This window comes from Schistocerca americana, chromosome 3 (assembly GCF_021461395.2).
Source record: "Schistocerca americana isolate TAMUIC-IGC-003095 chromosome 3, iqSchAmer2.1, whole genome shotgun sequence".
NCBI lineage: Eukaryota > Metazoa > Arthropoda > Insecta > Orthoptera > Acrididae > Schistocerca > Schistocerca americana.
The window spans coordinates 295,264,864-295,285,630 of record NC_060121.1 but is presented as its reverse complement, the minus strand read 5'-3'; the positions used below and the strand labels follow the sequence as shown (position 1 = coordinate 295,285,630).

Sequence of the window (20,767 nt, the reverse complement as noted above, 5' to 3'; positions counted from 1 at the left end):
TGTAAAAATCTTTAGGTGTCTAGAATAATCACAGCATATATTGCGTGAGGCACTACATTCAATCATGACAAGCGCCTAAGCTTCATTTGTTTTACAGAGATAAACCACTTTGAAGTGGACCCGACCCAACACTGTTACACATATAGACGACAAACGTCTGTCCTTTTTACAGATCCTATTTTCTCGTTTGCAGGGAAGGCGATAGGCTTGCCGAACGAGTTCCTCGCATTTGCCGAAGGCAGCAAAGGAGGCGGTGTCATTCAGGTAAAGCGATCTGCAATATTTAATGCACGTTGGTTTCAGCTGAACTGTCTATACAGGAAACTTGAAGTTTTAAATGAATTTAGACATTTGGTATATGCGACACATTGCCGTGTGTAATATTTCATTGGCAACTTCCTCGTGAAATTGCAGCTTCGAATCTAATCGCAAGCAGTGTGTTACAGCCATATTCTGGAAAGCCCGGAGGTCACAAATATCTGCGGTCCTCTCATACACTGTGGACGGAATTTTTTTGTTTTTTTCCCTTCCTGCATTGCTCCTTGCTTCTCCGAGGTGTAACCATCACTGCTGATATTTATCGCCAACAACCAAGACGTATTGTAGATGCAATCCAAGCACAACGATCAGGAAGATTGTGTGAAATGATGCTACTTCACGATAACATCCCCCCGCATTTTGGTAGACTGACAAAAAATACTATACAGGAGTTGGGTTGCGAAATCATTTCGTACCCACTTTATTCACCTGATATTTCGCCGTCAGATTACCACCCTTCCTGCTCTATATCGAACAACCTTCAAGGAACTTCCTTTCCGGATGAAAAGGGGCTCCGAACATGGCTCGACGAATCTTTCGCCTCGAAACCACGTAATTTTTACAGTCGCGGAATCGAAAAGTTACACCAGCGTTGACAGACCGTTGTAAATAGTGGAGAATATATTACTGATGTGTAAGGTCTCTGTTATGTGTATCTGTTGTTCATGGAAAATCGCTACGAACTTATACACGAATCCTGTATAAACTCTACTCCATGTATTGATACTGTCCCAGAAGCGTTAATATGCATCTCTTATGTATCGGTTGAGCCATAGTAAATTACAATACTAGATATTTTCTTAACTTTTTCGATTTTCCCTCTTCTGGGCATATATTTCGCAGTTTTCTCCTGGTCTATAAGTTGCTCGGACACATTTCAGTTATCACTAACAGTTAATATACCGACGTCGTCTGTTATGCACGAAATTCGACATAACGAACCTGCACTCATTCTTCGAAGAGAGTAACTGAGTCTCACACCCAGAACTTTCAACACCTGTTTCCATGTAGCATGTTTCAGTTTAGTAATATGCTCAGTTTTAAATCTATTCAGTCTATGTTTCAAAAAGGATCGACGTATTTGGTTCTGACATTTAATTAAAACACAGCTCGCATTCACAGCTTACATCTGTAAATACCGCTCCAGTGGTTTTCAAACTCCACAGAAGTTCTCCCCCACACCTTTCTGAACTAGAGAAAGTACAGTGAAGTAATGAAAATCATTGAATACTTCCAAATATAGCGTCGGACCTCCTTTTGCGCGGCGTAGTGCAGTAACTCGATATCGCATGGACTCAGCAAGTCGTTGGAAGTCCCCTGCACAGATACTGATCCATGCTGCATCTATAGCCCTTCATAATTGATAAAGTGTTGCCGATGCAGGATTTTGTACGCGAATTGACCTCTCGATTATGTCCCATAAATGTTCGATGGGCTTCATGTCGCACGATGTGATTTTCAAGTCATTCGCTCGAATCGTCCAGAATGTTCTTCGAACATGGCGCATTGTTATCTATAAAAAAATCCATTGTTGCTTGGGAACATGTAGTCCACGAATGGCTGCAGATGGTCTCGAAGTAATCTAACGTAACCATTTCCACTGGATCAGAGGACCCAGTCGATTGCATTTAATCACAGCCCACGCCGTTGTGGAATTACCACCAGATTGCCCAGTGCCTAGTTGACAGCTTGGGTCCACGGCCTCGTGGGGTCTACGCCACATTCGAACCGTACCATTAGCTCTCACCAACTGAAATCGGAACTCATCAGACCAGGCCACGGTTTTCCGATCGTCTAGTGTCCAACCGATATGGTCACGAAACCAGGAAAGGCGCTGCCTAAACAGAGACACCCGTGTCCGTCATATGCTGCCATAGCCCATCAACACCACATTTCGCCGTTTGCCGTACCTCCCACGGTGAGTTCTGCGGTTATTCCACGCAATGTTGCTTGTCTGTCAGCACTGACAATTCTACGCAAACGCAGCAGCTCACCGTCGTTAAATGAAGGTCGTCGGCCACTGATTTGTCCGTCTTGAGGGGTAATACCTAAAATTTGGTATTCTCGGCACATTCTTGATGCTTTGGATCTCAGAATATTGAATTCCCTAACAATTTCCCAAATGGAATGCCCCGTGCGTCTAGCTCCAACTACCACTCCCCGTTCAAAGTCTTTAAATTCCCGTCCTGCGGCCATAATAACGTCGGAAACCTTTTCACATGGGTCATACTATTACAAATGACAGCTCCGTCAATACACTGATCTTTTATACTTCGTGTACGTGATACTAGCTCCACCTGTATATGTGTATATCGCTATCCCATGTACTTTGTCGTCTCAGTGTACACTACGGAGCATGGCATAGCTATACAGGCTAGACCCTTTCAAGGGTACCCGCTCTTACCGACTGAACAACAGCTCAGTTCTCGAACCTAGGCCGCGAAAACAGTCGAGGTCCACCAGACAGCTTCAATCGCTTGGAATATACCAAGAAAAGAGTTGCTGCCTTCGTTCCCTTACTGCACATACGATTAAGTAATCTATTTGATGCAATAGATTTCGCCGAGCAATGTGGCACAGTGGTTAGCACCCTGAATTCGCCTTTTTGGAGAACGATTTTTCAAATCCCAGTACGGACATTGACATTGACGTTTTCTGTGCTTTTCCTCCAAACTGCGTAAGGGAAATACCAGTATACTTCCTCTGGAAAGGGCCAATTCCCTTCGCTACACATCCTCAGTCCGAGCTTGTGCTCCGCCTCTACTGATCTCATCGTTCACGGGACGCTAAACACGTACCTCCTTCCTTTCAAAGCTTTCCTTTAAGTTTACATATTCCTTAAAAGCTCTTGTTAAATGGAAAACCGAGACGACCGTTCAGCAAAAGCGTTTGACGTCATCACACCCCTGACATTTTTTCTCGCTTCTCGCGAACCACCAGTCCGTCTGAGAGATCTTCGTGCGTCATAGATCTCAGTGACTGGCAGGAATGGGCCACTTAGGCGAGCGGCTCACTTTACTTGCCACATTACGATTAGCCGGATGGAGCTATTCTTGTCCGAGTACTTACGGCTGTGCTTTACCAGTGTTGCATCATTATTTGCCGTCGTAATCAGCTACAATCAAACAATGGTACGGCTGTCGCACGAGGTACTTTCCAAGGCAGCGATGGGAAATCGCACCTCAAAGTGCGTCAGTTTGCTCGTATTATTGCTGCTCTTAGACATCTTGCGTTAACAATTACACTTTTACATCGCTATGAACAACCTGTCGAAGCCTTCAATGCAGACAAAAAGATTCATACCATTTTACACAACTCGTTTCTTATTCTTCTAAAAGGAAGCTGTTGATTGCCATTTGTTAAGAATTTTCCGGTACCTGTCAAAGTAAATGTACAGGAATGATTTTTTGACATAGAATAAGATACGGTATTTGAAACAAACCTGTGGAGTAAAATTATGTTATGTGCCACACATAAAAGGTTTACGTGGGGATTTCGTAAAGCTCTAATTGTCACCCTTAAAAAATGTGATATTCTGCGTTGATTTGTCGTTCTTTCTCAGTGTATCTTGGCCTTCAGAATGCCTTGATTGTAAAAGTCTGCAGATTTTGTCTTAAAATACTCTTTCACTTCATTAATGACGTCATGTGTGTTGTCACATTGGCGGTCACCCAACGGACTCTTCATTTCTGGGAACGAAAAACAGCATTTGGTGCGAGATCTGGAGAATACGGCGTGTAATGCAAGATCCAAAAGCGACAGTCTCTCGTTTTGTTAACTGCAACTTGAGATGATTGAGACGGTGCACTGTCAGCCAGAAGACGAACACCTCCAGAGAGCATACTGCGGCGTTTCTTAATCAGAGTTTCCTGTAACTTGTCCAGAAGATTGCTGTGTTATCAGCCTGTTACGATTTGACCCCTGGGAACACAACCTCTGAGAATGAATCTGTGACAGTCCCAGAAAACCGACAGCATGTCCTTTCTAGCTGACTTTTACACTCGGCTCGCCTGTCAGGGGCATGTGATCAGTTTGAAAGTTCCTTCCCCACCTGACAACAGTATCATGGGCAATCACATCCGTAAACAACCGACAAGTCATCACAAATTTCCTAGGAACTGTTACCTTTGAAATGCAGGAACTTTATCACACTCCGAGCCCCAATTATCTCCATCTTACACCTCAGTCACTTCTGGCAGTCCTAGTAAAATAAATGGATAAATAAATAAATAAAATTTCATTTGGCTTTCTTCTCCAGGAACTGTACCAGAGGGAATATTAGTTGTCTGCATATTGGGTTGCGAATGGCGGTAATCGTAGAGCATCCAGCGGGTGTTTCAAAAAGTTTCATTGTACTTCACAAGACTATATGTTATACAGTTCGCCTACGTGTCTGAGCAGCCAGTGCAGATGACCTCCATGCTGAGGACCCGGGTTCGATTTAGGGTGCTGCCAAGAATGTTTCCTTTGTGGGAAGACTGGTACGGGGTGCACTCGGACTCGTGATGTCAGCTGAGGGAGTACTAGACCGAGCAGTAGCGTCTCTAACGTCCGGGAAGTCTGCAAAACGGCCGGGAGAGCGGTGTGCTGACCACATGACCCTCCGTACTACATCCGCACGACATCGCAAGGTAGAGGATTCTACGGCGGCCGGTATACATTACTTGCCTGGCGTGGGCGAGGAACTCGTTATATGTTATAGACGAACGAAGGTAGAAACTTGAGGGTGTATTTTAAATTGTGCATCGAAACTTGAAGTTTACCTTGGCGTCAGTTGTAAGTTTCCGCTTCATGCGTTGCCTTTACGGGTCTCCTTGGATGAGTCAGTCAAAGAGGAACTGGTAGATAGGGTCCTGAATGACTGCGTTACTGTGCAGCAGACTACATGAATATTTGAGATAGTGTAGCAAAATTTTATATTCTGTTGCAAAGCATGCATTAAAAATGTCAACCCTCTCAGATTAAGTTGGTAAAATAAATTGTACGTTGTTTTTGTCAGATAAAAATTAAAGATCGATTTATAACGATTTGTTCCTTATCTCAAACTGCTCTCTGTGGCAGCACTCATAGTGCCCTCTACCACTGTATAAATTTGATCTTAACAGTTCCAGATATTCCGTAATTATCGAAAGGCCAGTGCTCCACATTGCGATGGGTTGCTTTCGTGATCCGGAAAGTGTCAAGTTTCTGATGGTGGGGCTCTGCCGATTCTTGCACGCAGGAAGATAATAACCCAGTTTTCGGATGCGGTGTAGCAGTTGCGTCAGGTCCCCGTGCGACTGGCTGCTGGTTGCGAAACACGATGAGAGATGTGGCCATCCTGGTGGCTTAACACGCGTCGCTTCCCGAGCAGCACGTGTCACCTGACACAAATTTTTGGCGCAATACATGTGTCTGGCAGCGGAAGGCAGCGGTCGCTGCAAGCCGGAAGGAAACAGTGTGGCACAAACACGACAGAAACCGAAATCAACAGATAAGAACGTCACGTGTCTCGATAATTTATTAAATCAAACAACAGTAGAATTCAGATGTGAAAAAGCTATCAGGAAGTGGTATAAAGTAGTATAATACTCAAGATCGGAAGGAGATGGTGTTTGTTTCTGATGTGTTCTATAATAGACATTCACTGTCTTTCTCCGTCGATTTGTTTGCTGTGTTACTTTGGACTTCCACGCATATGACCAAGAGACGATTTGCCCTTAACAGCCGAATTTGTTGCTTCTTTGCTTTGGATCCGAGCCTCATATCCCTTTTGATTCCTCTTGCAATTTTCGATAACTCTGGAAATGTAGCCGAGATTTCGTATACAGTCTTAAGGTACACCTCAAGACTGTGTAACAATTTTATTTAATTGACGCTTGAGGATGAATAATTTGACCACACAGTGTATTTAATGTGATAACTAGAGGACGTGCACTCCTCTTATACCACATACAGTCTCGTCTCAGGACTTAAGAATAAACGATTTTCTCCAACTGTTTTGAACTGTGGAGGATAGCAGAGTTGTTGTCTATGTTGTGACTTTTTTGTAAAAAGACTATATTGTACTAATCAGTCTAGTTTTCAACCAAGCGTTCAAATATGAACTAGAATTAAAAGAAACTGTTTGTACACCCTGCTGTGTTCATCTAAATTGAGTACAAAACTATTTGGATTAGTATATCAGCCTTTCCCAAGGCAGAGTTAATTCATGCAATTTATTGTAATGGTGCGTAAAGAAACCTAGAACAGGTAAATGATTTTAGTGGTGAATAGTGATACTGACTGATGTGCGAGTATAATGGCGTGCGTTCTGCATCGCCCGCTATGGTCTGGTTGTATTAGCCCCTGGTTGACGACACCTGTTCGACTCTCGCCTTCTGAAATTATATAACAGTCTAAATCCACGTTTTGCGGAATGTTTTGGGATAAACCTATTTCAGCGATATTGGAATTTTCAGTAAAATACCATGCACCTGTCTGTTGACGCAGTGCAGTTCAGTTCCATATGTGCTCAGGAAACGTGCTCTCAGTGTGAAATGTTAGTTCTTCTTGAAATTATAAAGAATGTAACAACCAGTCGCGGAAACATAATTTATTTATCTTGTTGCAAATCGATTTCGACTGATATCAGTCATCATCGGTGCATTTTCCTAACCGATACATGCCATAAGTAGAAGTACTGTACTTGATAGAAATCTGCCAAGGACAGTACTTCTACTTATGACATGTATCGGTTAGGAAAATGCACCGATGATGACTGATATCAGTCGAAATTGATTTGCAACAAGATAATAAATTATGTTTCCGCGACTGGTTGCTACATTCTTTATAATTTTATATTCCACGGTCGCTGCACAGAAAGGGAACCTTATTGAGCGCCGGCCGGTGTGGAAATGCGGTTCTAAGCGCGTCAGTTTGGAACCGCGTGACCGCTACGGTCGCAGGTTCGAATCCTGCCTCGGGCATGGATGTGTGTGATGTCCTTAGGTTAGTTAGGTTTAAGTAGTTCTAAGTTCTAGAGGACTGATGACCTCAGTAGTTAAGTCCCATAGTGCTCGGAGCCATTTGAACCATTTGAACCTTATTGAGCCCAACCTTCACAAAGACAATTGTTTAAGTAACCTATCACATTATTCCTCTCTTGTGGTGTGACTCAAAGTTCTCATCAGCTAAACATAATAAAGAGATGGTAAATCCAAATACTGTGCCAACGGCCTTGCCGCAGTGGTAACTCCTGTTCCCGTCAGATTACCGAAGTTCAGCGCTGTAGGGCTGAGCTAGCACTTGGATAGGCGACCATCCAGTCTGCCGAGCGCTGTTGGCAAGCGAGGTGCACTCTGCCCTTGTGAGGCAAACTGCGGAGCTACTTGATTGAGAAGTAGCGGCTCCGGTCTCGGAAAGTGACATACGGCCGGGAGAGCGGTGTGCTGACCATATGCCCCTCCATATCCGCATCCAGTGACGCCTGTGGGCTGAGGATGACACGGGGGTCGGTCGGTACCTTTGGGCCTTCATGGCTTGTTTCTGTCACCAACGCTTTGATGAGAAAGTACGTATTCCGGATGAAACTGTCAGCAGAATGGCAGTGTTACCTACCAGCAACTTTCCAGGAAGTTTCCTCCTGTAATCTTTGCCAGAAGGTGACTATTATAAATAATACATGGGCTTTCTCGGCGAATTACGTTGATGAAATCGTTTCGGATTATCAGCTGAGTCGCGTTGTAGCAACATTTCAACGATTTTATTACTCGTCGTTTTCGGGCAAAGTATGGGGTTCATGCTCGTTTCAGTTCATTTAGCCGCTGGACCGAAGATTCCTTTGCTGATGACCCAAAAGGTAGGTCAGCCGCGTGCCTCCGAAAGAGACGTCACGACTTTTGATTTGGGTGGAGGGGTGGTGGGGGGCGTAGGGGGGAAGCATGGTTGTGGTGGGTGGGGTTGTCATACGTCAAATTCTGATGCTGTCTGTCTTTTCTGCCTATGCCTCCGCCACAAAAATACCTCAGGAACACTCTGATGTGAAATCTCCAGGGGCTTTACAGACTAAAGATTCTGTGTGTGTATCTATGATTAAAGCCCCGTATAGTTCTATTGTTTACTTTATAAATAGCTGTCATTTGGGCATATGAATAAATACACTCCTGGAAATGGAAAAAAGAACACATTGACACCGGTGTGTCAGACCCACCATACTTGCTCCGGACACTGCGAGAGGGCTGTAGAAGCAATGATCACACGCACGGCACAGCGGACACACCAGGAACCGCGGTGTTGGCCGTCGAATGGCGCTAGCTGTGCAGCATTTGTGCACCGCCGCCGTCAGTGTCAGCCAGTTTGCCGTGGCATACGGAGCTCCATCGCAGTCTTTAACACTGGTAGCATGCCGCGACAGCGTGGACGTGAACCGTATGTGCAGTTGACGGACTTTGAGCGAGGGCGTATAGTGGGCATGCGGGAGGCCGGGTGGACGTACCGCCGAATTGCTCAACACGTGGGGCGTGAGGTCTCCACAGTACATCGATGTTGTCGCCAGTGGTCGGCGGAAGGTGCACGTGCCCGTCGACCTGGGACCGGACCGCAGCGACGCACGGATGCACGCCAAGACCGTAGGATCCTCCGCAGTGCCGTAGGGGACCGCACCGCCACTTCCCAGCAAATTAGGGACACTGTTGCTCCTGGGGTATCGGCGAGGACCATTCGCAACCGTCTCCATGAAGCTGGTCTACGGTCCCGCACACCGTTAGGCCGTCTTCCGCTCACGCCCCAACATCGTGCAGCCCGCCTCCAGTGGTGTCGCGACAGGGGTGAATGGAGGGACGAATGGAGACGTGTCGTCTTCAGCGGCGAGAGTCGCTTCTGCCTTGGTGCCAATGATGGTCGTATGCGTGTTTGGCGCCGTGCAGGTGAGCGCCACAATCAGGACTGCATACGACCGAGGCACACAGGGCCAACACCCGGCATCATGGTGTGGGGAGCGATCTCCTACACTGGCCGTATACCACTGGTGATCGTCGAGGGGACACTGAATAGTGCACGGTACATCCAAACCGTCATCGAACCCATCGTTCTACCATTCCTAGACCGGCAAGGGAACTTGCTGTTCCAACAGGACAATGCACGTCCGTATGTATCCCGTGCCACCCAACGTGCTCTAGAAGGTGTAAGTCAACTACCCTGGCCAGCAAGATCTCCGGATCTGTCCCCAATTGAGCATGTTTGGGACTGGATGAAGCGTCGTCTCACGCGGTCTGCACGTCCAGCACGAACGCTGGTCCAACTGAGGCGCCAGGTGGAAATGGCATGGCAAGCCGTTCCACAGGAGTACATCCAGCATCTCTACGATCGTCCCCATGGGAGAATAGCAGCCTGCATTGCTGCGAAAGGTGGATATACACTGTACTAGTGCCGACATTGTGCATGCTCTGTTGCCTGTGTCTATGTGCCTGTGGTTCTGTCAGTGTGATCATGTGATGTATCTGACCCCAGGAATGTGTCAATAAAGTTTCCCCTTCCTGGGACAATGAATTCACGGTGTTCTTATTTCAATTTCCAGGAGTGTAAATTTCTTTTCCGAAACTGAACTGTCGGCAAACAGGGGAAGAATCCTTGGTGGCTGCCTAGGAGCTGCAATTCATCTGTCCAATGCATTCCACTCATTTGCGGACAGGGTAATTCCGTCATGATGTTACAAATTTTCATGAACGATGGAGGAGAGTAAGTGTATCGATTTGAGCTAAAGGATCGTGGTTCGAAAATGACCGAGTCGAAAGCTATAAGCGAAAATCGTTTTCATATCTCTGACGGTAGGATACATGTACCGATACCGTTGCTGTTAAGATTGTAGGGTAGACAACTTTCAGAACTGGTATTATGGACCAAAACAAGAAGAAAAGTCTAGTAAATATGGGCTGTAAAATGCATACCTTAAGAGCTATGGGCACTTATTCACTAGAAGGGAAGTGTTTCACAGTAGCAAAGATGAAGAAGCGGTCATATATTTTAAGACGCATACCCCAGACCACACAATCTGAGTGTATATTTTAGAGCCCCTGTATACTGTCCTTTTTGTTTTGGTTGGTCCGTACTACCACCTCTGAATGTAGCCTACCACGCAATTGTAGAAACAACAGTACGGGTGCATACTGAGTATTCGACGGTCAGAAGTATGAGTACGGTTACCGCTTATAAATTTCGACTCGGTCGATTCCGGATGTGAAGACGATGCATTTAACGTTCTCAAATATCTTTGATAGTTTGTAATTTGATTACAGAGTCAGTTCATAAGTGTCAGCTGCAGAGACATCTTTGGGCACTCGATTTGGTAATTTCATCTGCGAGAAATTAAAGCACCAGAGCCATAAGATGCACATGATTATTAAATTTCATATTCTGACAAATTGTTCCGTCATATTTTTTGTGTGAGTTGACCGATTCTAATTATGAATCGTTAATATTGTACCCATAGGATACTACGTTTTTCTCGTTCAGTGAAGTGAATTACTTTGGAATTATGTACATATAAAGCAAACAAGATCTGACTCAATATTTGTAAGCTTCTTTCAGATAATACTTCATTATAAACAATTGCATAACCTGCGAAAAGTCTCAGATTACTATTAATATTGTTCGCCAGGTCATTAATACGCTATCTGACTAAAAGAAATCTGGACACCGCTACGTAATACGAAACTAATCATGAAATATCACGAGAGGCAGACCCGCATGTATAGGAGGCGGGGACTATTGTGTTGTCAGTACAGAAGCAGTAAGAGTCGGACAGGAGAGTTTAGTGATTTCAGATGGGGAGTGATCATTGTATGTTACCTCAGTAACAAAACCAGCAGGGTAGTTTTACCCCTTCCAAAGCTGCCCAGCCGGCAGCTGCGGTTCTAGGCGCTTCGGTCCGGAACCAAGCTGCTGCTACGGTTGCAGGTTCGAATCCTGCATCGGGCTGGATTTGTATGATGTCCGTAGGTTAGTTAGGTTTAAGTGTTTCTAGGTCTAGGGGACTGATGACCTCAGCTGGTAAGTCCCATAGTGCTTAGAGCCATTTTGGGCATTTTTGAAAGCTGCCCAAGCCGACTGCTGGTGATGTGATTGAGAAGTGGAAAAGTAACAGAAGAACCAGAGCTGAACCAAGACAACGCAGACCTCCTATACTGACAGACAGGAATCGTCGGGCATTGCGGACGGCAGTTATAGAAAATCGCATGAGAGCAGCGGGAGGAATCACTCGTGAGTTCCATGGTGTTGCCAGCAGTGTAGGTGGCACGATGATCGTGTGTAGAGTGCAACAGTCCAACTGCTGCTCACAAGCCACACTTTTCTGTAGTCACTGATAAGCATCGCTTGAGGTGGTATAAAGAGCGACTCAACTGGACAGTATAACAATACCTCCACTAACAGTTAATCAGTTCAAAAATTAACACGTCGCGCGCTCAAAGTATGACCTTTTTATTGCGCAACTAAAAGGTCTTTAATGTGGCAGGTCATCAACTGATTATAGTCACTGAAGAAAATTAACAATAATATCACTTATCTTGCACTTGCAATCCACCGACGATCTCGCTCTGGCTTTGGCTCGTAATTAAAAATGTTGTCTAGATAGCGTGACTGTCGCTGTTGGTGCGATAGGCACTCGGATATTAATTACGCCGACTTGAAGAACTTACGAAGACACTCTTTCAGGATTAATTTGATGATTTATGTTTTTCATTGCAATGTGCTTCATACTTTTTTAAACAATGGTCACTTGAAAATAATTCTTGACACTCACTTTTCACAAAAATTCACATTTATTGAACTTTTTATACTTTCGCATGTTCAAAACATTACGTCATCATACAATTTGGCAGCCATTACTGCTCTTAATAAAACTCACAACATTTTTCATTGTCCGTAACTCAGACTCATCTTTTCATTTCCAACACAAAGTCAAGACTGTTCATATTCAACACAAAAATTTGACTACTCTGTACGCTTCCGTGCGAAAAGTCACAAGCCAGCATCAAAGATAGCAATAAGTACAAAGATATTCACACTAGATATTATATCGATTTCAACCTCTCAAAATATCGACGTACATACATATAAAAATGAAACCAAATTTGAATAGAGTGAAAAATATGAGACATTACGTAGAAAAATATTCATTAATCTACGGCATCGAAAAATAGGGTTGGGGGGAGGGGGGCTATGGTTTCGCAAATAAAATACCATTACAACAGTGGATCACTCCAAACGACTAATTTAATATGATGAATCACGCTATACACTTGGTGGTCCGATGGATTGGCTTTGGTTTGGCGTGTGCGTGGAGAACATTACCTGCCATCATGTGTAGTGCCAAGAGTGAAACACTGAGGAGGCAGTCTTATGGTATAGGAATTTTTTCCTCGGTGGGGCCGGCCGGAGTGGCCGAGCGGTTCTAGGCGCTTCAGACCGGAACGTCGCGACCGCTACGGTCGCATGTTCGAATCCTGCCTTGGCCATGGATGTGTGTGATGTCATTAGGTTAGTTACGTTTAAGTAGTTCCAAGTTCTAGGGGACTGATGACCTCAGATGTTAAGTCCCATAGTGCTCAGAGCCATTTGAATCATTTGGACCTCGGTGGGGTTGTTTCCTTATTGCGATTAGGAAAACGCTAAATGCGGAATGACATGAACCCATAATCATGCATTAGGTATTGCACACGCTAGAGAATAGTCTGTAGACGAGGACTGTTGGTATCAGCATGACAATGTACCCTGTCATAAACCAGCGTCTGTGAGGCAATGGTTTGGGCAATAAGCTTCGTGAAATGAACTGGCCTATCCAGAGACCCGACCTGAACGCAGTGGAACACATTGAGTTGAGTTAGAACGTCTACTTCGCTCCAAACACCAGCGTCCAGCGTCACTACTTTGTCTGGTTCCAGCTCTGGAGGAAGAATGCACTGCCATTCCCCCAATGACACCTTATCCCCACCAGAGCTTAAGCCATCATAAAGCTGAAGGGTGCACACACGCCACATTACTGTCCACTAATACACTACTGGCCATTAGAATTGCTACACCACGAAGATGACGTGCTACAGACGCGAAATTTAACCGACAGGAAGAAGATGCTGTGATATGCAAATGATTAGCTTTTCAGAGCATTCACACAAGGTTGGCGCCGGTGGCGACACCTACAACGTGCTGACATGAGGAAAGTTTCCAACCGATTTCTCATACACAAACAGCAGTTGACCGGCGTTGCCTGGTGAAACGTTGTTGTGATGCCTCGTGTAAGGAGGAGAAATGAGTACCATCACGTTTTCGACTTTGATAAAGGTCGGATTGTAGCCTATCGCGATTGCGGTTTATCGTATGGCGACATTGCTGTTCGCGTTGGTCGAGATCCAACGACTGTTAGCAGAATACGGAATCGGTGGGTTTCGGGAGGGTAATACAGAACGCCGTGCTGGATCCCAACGGCCTCGTATCACTAGCAGCGAGGATGACAGGCATCTTATCCGCATGGCTGTAACAGATCGTGCAGCCACGTCTCGATCCCTGAGTCAACAGATGGGGACATTTGCAAGACAACAACCATCTGCACGAACAGTTCGACGACGTTTGCAGCAGCATGGACTATCGGGTCAGAGACCATGGCTGCGGTTACCCTTGACGCTGCATCACAGACAGGAGCGCCTGCGACGGTGCACTCGACGACGAACCTTGGTGCACGAATGGCAAAACGTCATTTTTTCGGATGAAACCAGCTTCTGTTTACAGCATCCTGATAGTCGCATCCGTGTTTGGCGACATCTCCGTGAACGCACATTGGAAGCGTGTATTCGTCATCACCATACTGGCGTATGTCCCGGCGTGATGGAATGGGGTGCCATTGGTTACACGTCTCGGTCACCTCTTGTTCGCATTGAAGGCACTTTGAACAGTGGACGTTACATTTCAGATGTGTTTCGACGCGAGGCTCTGCCCTTCATTCGATCCCTGATAAACCCTACATTTCAGCAGGAAAACGCACGACCGCATGTATCAGTTCCTGTACGGGCCTTTCTGGATACAGAAAATGTTCGGCTGCTGCCCTGGCCAGCACATTCTCCAGATCTCTCACCAACTGAAAACGTCTGGTCAATGGTGGCCGGGCAACTGGCTCGTCACAATACGCCAGTCACTACTCTTGATGAACTGTGGTATCGTGTTAAAGCTGCATGGGCAGCTGTACCTTTACACGCCATCCAAGCTCTGTTTGACTCAATGCCCAGGCGTATCAAGGCCGTTGTTACAGCCAGAGGTGGTTGTTTTGGGTACTGATTTCTCAGGATCTATGCATCCAAATTGCGTGAAAATGTAATCACATGTCAGTTCTAGTATAATATACTTGTCCAATGAATACCCGTTTATCATCTGCATTTCTTCTTGGTGTAGCAATGTTAATGGCCAGTAGTGTAGGTGTCCGGGATCCTTTGGTCAGACAGTGTGCGCTCAGCGATGCATTGCCCCGGGGGCCTTGCTGGACGGTGGTGACCGCGGCTCGCGGTGTCCTGTTGCAGACGTCCGCGAGCGAGTGCGTGCTGGTGACGATGCTGGCGGCGCGCGCGCAGGCCATCCGCCGGCTGAAGCAGCAGCAGCCGCTGGCCGAGGAGGCCTCTCTGCTGGCGCGCCTCATCGGCTACTGCTCCAAGGAGTCGCACTCCTGCGTCGAGAAGGCCGCCATGATCTGCTTCGTGCGGCTGCGCATCCTCGAGCCCGACGACAAGTGCTGTCTGCGCGGCGAGACCCTCAGACAGGCAAGCGAGTTTCAAACATTTCGCACTGTGTCCTCCGTCCTCGGGTGATATACTGGTCGAATCCCAGTTTTTTCTCACTTGCTTATATTTTACGAGCACCAGCAAATGTAAAACTCTCCAACTGTCTGGACAAAAGTAAACAAAACGACAAATACAAAGCTACACGAAATACGTTCTGAATAATAGTCATCTGCAGTTTTGCTTGTCGTTACTTAGTTTAAAATATCCCTTTATTTTTTTATCTTCAGAACTTCACAGTTTCGGTTGTGTTGCCATCTGTCTGGACGACCGCAAACAACTTTTTGTTCAGATACAATACAAAAAAGTGTGGCAAGTAAATATTAAGCTGCAAGGCGAACATTAACCAGCATGTTTGTCTTTCTTGCGGCTTCGTTCGTTATGAAGACGTGAACAGAAGTAAGGTAATTTTTTTAAATGGTACTATTTATTTTTTATTCGCTAATCCACTTCCTCTCCTTAAGCCTTGTTCAAAAACGTATTACAATGCACCATTCACCCAAACGTGATGTTGTTAATAACGTAATACAAAACTGACTTTGGTTGTACTGTACTAGCCGGCCGAAGTGGCCGTGCGGTTAAAGGCGCTGCAGTCTGGAACCGCAGGACCGCTACGGTCGCAGGTTCGAATCCTGCCTCGGGCATGGGTGTTTGTGATGTCCTTAGGTTAGTTAGGTTTAACTAGTTCTAAGTTCTAGGGGACTAATGACCTCAGAAGTTGAGTCCCATAGTGCTCCGAGCCATTTTTTGTACTGTACTAACACACAGTGCAAGTGTCCCCAATAACGTAACTCGTACGCTTGCTGCTATTGACGGTAAACAAAATGAAATACATGGAAAATGCACACCGTTCATTCAGTCTTTAGATGAACATATGTTTTAGTACAATATATGCAACGAAGAAAATGTAAAAAAAAACTACTCATCTACAGGGTATTATTACTTCTCTTCAAATCACATTAATCATGGAATGGAAACACAGCAACAGAACACACCAGCGTGACTTCAAACACTTTGTTACAGGAAATGTTCAAAATGTCCTCCGTTAGCGAGGATACATGCATCCTCCCTCCGTCGCATGGAATCCCTGATGCGCAGATGCAGCCCTGGAGAATGGCGTATTGTATCACAGCCGTCCACAATACGAGCACGAAGAGTCTCTACATTTGGTACCGGGGTTACGTAGACAAGAGCTTTCAAATGCCCCCATAAATGAAAGTCAAGAGGGTTGAGGTCAGGAGAGCGTGGAGACCATGGAATTGGTCCGCCTCTACCAATCCATCGGTCACCGAATCTGTTGTTGAGAAGCGTAAGACCACTTCGACTGAAACGTGAAGGAGCTCCATCGTGCATGAACCACATGTTGTGTCGTACTTGTAAAGGCACATGTTCTAGCAGAACAGGTGGAGTATCCCGTATGAAATCATGATAACGTGCTCCACTGAGCGTAGGTGGACGAAACTAAAATGAACTCTAACATGGAAATTAAGCGTTTCCGGACAGGTGTCCACATAACATCTTTTCATTATTTGTGTGTGAGGAATGTTTCCTGAAAGTTTGGCCGTACCTTTTTGTAACACCCTATATAGCGAATGTTTAATCTAGGACTGCCTTTACGCTACACAAGTCATGGTTTAAATGTACTATGGTGCTGTACTACATGTACCCGTAATGTAGGTAAGAAAACATTACTGCAGTTACTGTTCCGCTAGCTTAAGTTCTCCATAGATTACTAGCATTTCTACCTTCGCTTTGTTGTATACATTGACCTCACCCAAACCTTCAATAGAAGACCATTTACTGAATGAGCAGTGCGCATTTACCCTCTTTTTCCCTTCGTTTGCCGTCAACTCCAACAAGTGATCGAGTTACGTTATACCGGGTGTCTGCACTGTTTGCTACTAAAGGAGACTCAAAGTCAGTTTTGCGTTACATTTTTACTAACGTCATGTTTACGTGAAAGGTACTCTGTGGTACGTTTCTGAGCAGGTCTTGAGGAGAGGCAGTGAAATACTGAACAAGAAGTATTGGGTGCTATTTAAAAAAGGGTTACTTCCGTCCATTACTTCGTAAGGAAGAAAGTTACGGAACATGTTGCCATCCTAGTTAATATCCGTTGGTAGCTAAGCAACATTTGTCTCATACATTTTTATTTTGCTTCCGTGCAAAAAGTTATTCGCTGTGAACAAGGTTAAACGGATTCCCTGTGTAACAAGTCAAATTGACTTACAGCGAAAACTTTCGTTGGTCATGTACCACCTCATTCAGTGAAGCTGACACGGTGACCGGTGCGGCGTATGGCACTTCGACTAACGACTAAGTTCACGCCATGAACGGCTGAGACATTCCAAAACACAGCTAGCTGTTCGTAAGCATACAAAGTGAGTCGAGACTGAATACCGAAACAGCGAGAACCGTAAAACAAGCTATAATCGAAGTCTGACTCAAGTGGCGTGATCTGAAGGTTGTAGGCGATATAAGGCTAGCCGCAGTGCACTTACGTGACCGCTCTCGCGTATTCAAGCTCGGGACTCCACGAGTGGGCACGCCGATTGTAGTCTCTGCTTGCACCGTCTGCGGACCACCGAACGGCTGCTTCTAATTGCCAGCCACATTCTCACAGATATCAGGTTGGCGGGATATCCAAATCACTACCGAATAAAAGACATCATACTTTGTGAAAATGCAGTGGATTGCCGGACTTTAAAATAACGAACCTGACGCCAAGTGTTTAGACCGCCTCCCCTTTCTTACCTCCGGTCCTAAATGAAGTCCGTACCTTGAAACGGAGCCACCTTACGTGTTCGCAATTCTGGCTCTAGTGCAGACACGGAGAAAAAGCCCTTCCACTCCTGGAGGAGGGTCATAAGCTAAATGTCGGCTGTTAATACTACGAGTACGTCTGCTCTAATAGCTCAGTAATTGTTGTAGAGTCTTAGACAGGAGGTGTGTCTTTGTGCCTAGCATTATAGAAGCTCAGAGGGAGTATGTGCTTGAGAAACCTTTGGTGTTGTTTATTTTAAAATTCGCACCATATTTTAACAATGCACCACAGTTGTAAGTTTAGACCCTAACCCAAATGTGTCCGTTTGACTTATCCCATACACTTGAAAATGGCTACACAGCCGAAACTGTACAGGAATGAAGACTACAAAATAAAGCGAATGCTGCAGATTAATGTCATTCAGAAAGTGCTCGTTCCCTGTGAACCATGTAACAACATACTTTATGAACTGAGTTCCTTTATTTCTGTCGCGTACTTTTTGACGCTTTTTCTCCTGTTTACGACGTTTCTGTTAGGTCGCTTTCTCGTTGTCTGTCCAGTACAAGTTTTGCAATTGAGTTTAAACTAACTTCGCGATGAACTAGGGCCTTGAAATTTTAAACACATTTCAAAACACAGATGTCACTGCAATACTGACTCGCTTTCTTCTACGGTGTGCGGTAGAGGGAACTTTTTGTACCACTGTCATTTCCCGATGTGCCAGAGACTTTCAACATAAATCAGAACTGGATGGAAAAGCAATATTAACTAGGTTCCTGTCTGGTATGAGGTGGAGTCTACTTTGTTTAACGCAGCTGTTTCTCACTCGTCAAGTTCCTGTAGTGAATGTTTCGCGGTAAGAACATCTGCTGCTAAGCCTCCATGTGAGTTCAAATCTCTCTAATTCTTACCTTCATGGGCTTTTCACGAGATAGGCGTAAGTGGATTCAATATACTGATTGAAACAGGCGCAGAGAAACTGGAACAAATCTGAAATTTGCCACATGTCTCTGCTGTAGTATCATCAAAATGTTTGAAACCGATTGAAAAATTTCAAACACAAGACTAAAAAGCTGGATAATTATTTAAATAAATATGTATTTTTGATATACTACGTTCAGATAGTCCTGCATATTTGTGATCGTGAATTTTTAATGGCTATGAAAGTACTTCGAAGATCTGATACGAAAAAAGTGGGAGTGCATGCAATACGTTAACTGATGCATCAATAGGTCACCTCAATATTATTACACCAATTAACTAACTGATGCATGAGTAGTTCACCTTCTCACTATTATCTGTTGCATGTACCTCACGTTTCTTGGTTATTCAGGAGTATCTGTATGGGAATAGGAATCAGTAAGGGGCTAGGAGAAATTATTTTATACTTACAATTATAACTATACTATACATATTTAAATATGTACTGTATTAAGAATTCATTTTATTTAAATAATTATCCTTTTATGAAAGTCATCTATAATCCGATTTTTTAACTTTAATAGAAAGAATCGGCTGTAGTACGATTCATTCTTTCATCTCTACTCAGGGGTCAGATAAAATATAATGCACCAAATATTTGACAACAAATTTTTCTGAAACTTTAAAGCCGGCCGGTGTGACCGAGCGGTTTTAGGCGCTACAGTCTGGAACCACGCGAACGGTGCGGTCGCAGGTTCGAATCCTGCCTCGGACATGGATGCGTGTGATGTCCTTAGGTTAGTTAGGTTTAAGTAGTTCTAGTTTCTAGGGGACTGATGACCTTAGCAGTTAAGTCCCGGAGTCCTCAGAGCCATTCGAACCTTTTTTTTTTTTTTTTTTTTTTTGATACTTTCAAGGATAAAATCTGACACTCTCAAGCAATGTGTCTTCTCATACGGAATAAAACTAAAGTCTTTCATAAAGAAACTATGCCGGCCGAAGTGGCCGTGCGGTTAAAGGCGCTGCAGTCTGGAACCGCAAGACCGCTACGGTCGCAGGTTCGAATCCTGCCTCGGGCATGGATGTGTGTGATGTCCTTAGGTTAGTTAGGTTTAATTAGTTCTAAGTTCTAGGGGACTGATGACCACAGCAGTTGAGTCCCATAGTGCTCAGAGCCATTTGAACCATAAAGAAACTATTTTCTTCTCCTTTTTAAACCGTTTCAAATTGGAGGCTGTTTAACGGTAGTATTATACTATTTACGTCAGATCTGGTGTAGTTTGAAACTTTTTAGTGTTGTGTTTAGTTTACTTTATTGGAAAAATTCATATTCACAAAAAACAACTCTTTTAACTACATATAACAATAAATAATATACTAACTATTTTCCAAATTATGAATAAAGTTTTATAAATTTTTAAACATTGTAATATATTTTTAACTGAGAAACTGTTCAATAGAATAACCTGATTTTGCTTGGTTCTGTTGAAATTATGTAATTACAATATCCAAAAAATTTCAGATCTTTCTGTTAGTTCGTTTTCGAGTTGTCGGGGAGACGGATCGAGAAAACCTGAAACGTGAGAAACGAGCGATAAACACTGATAATCCATTTCTCGTAACTTTCATGAAGTAGGCTTTTGTGATCCAGTTACCACGCCTACTACATGAAATTAAAATTTCGGTGTCTCCATCAGTACCAGCTCTGTAGCGTATATGGTATGTGGCATAGCAGATAAATTCGCAACACCTCCTGCAACTGCTCTTACACAGCATGTCACAGCTTTATATTATTGAGTGGGTAGCAACATCCCACAATGCACTGAAACGACCACATGTCGAAAATGCAATCGCAATAAGTAATGTTTTAGCAGCCAAAAGCGGACTGATTTCATTTAAAAATTTCACGAAGGCTGTGGACCCAGTTATCGTCAAACTTCTTGAGAAATTATATTCTGAAAAAAAAAGCGATTAAAGTTCCAACTTG

The 20,767-nt window shown here is 44.4% G+C and overlaps 1 protein-coding gene across 1 annotated transcript in view; it reads left to right on the top strand.

Annotated features, from left to right (window-relative positions):
- LOC124606038 (aromatic-L-amino-acid decarboxylase) overlaps positions 1-20,767 on the top strand; it is a 309,333-nt gene that overhangs the window by 28,793 nt on the left and 259,773 nt on the right. The window contains exons 4-5 of the mRNA XM_047138002.1: positions 194-264; positions 14,841-15,077. Of these exons, the coding sequence (XP_046993958.1) occupies positions 194-264; positions 14,841-15,077 (308 nt within the window). The remainder of the gene's footprint in view (positions 1-193; positions 265-14,840; positions 15,078-20,767) is intronic.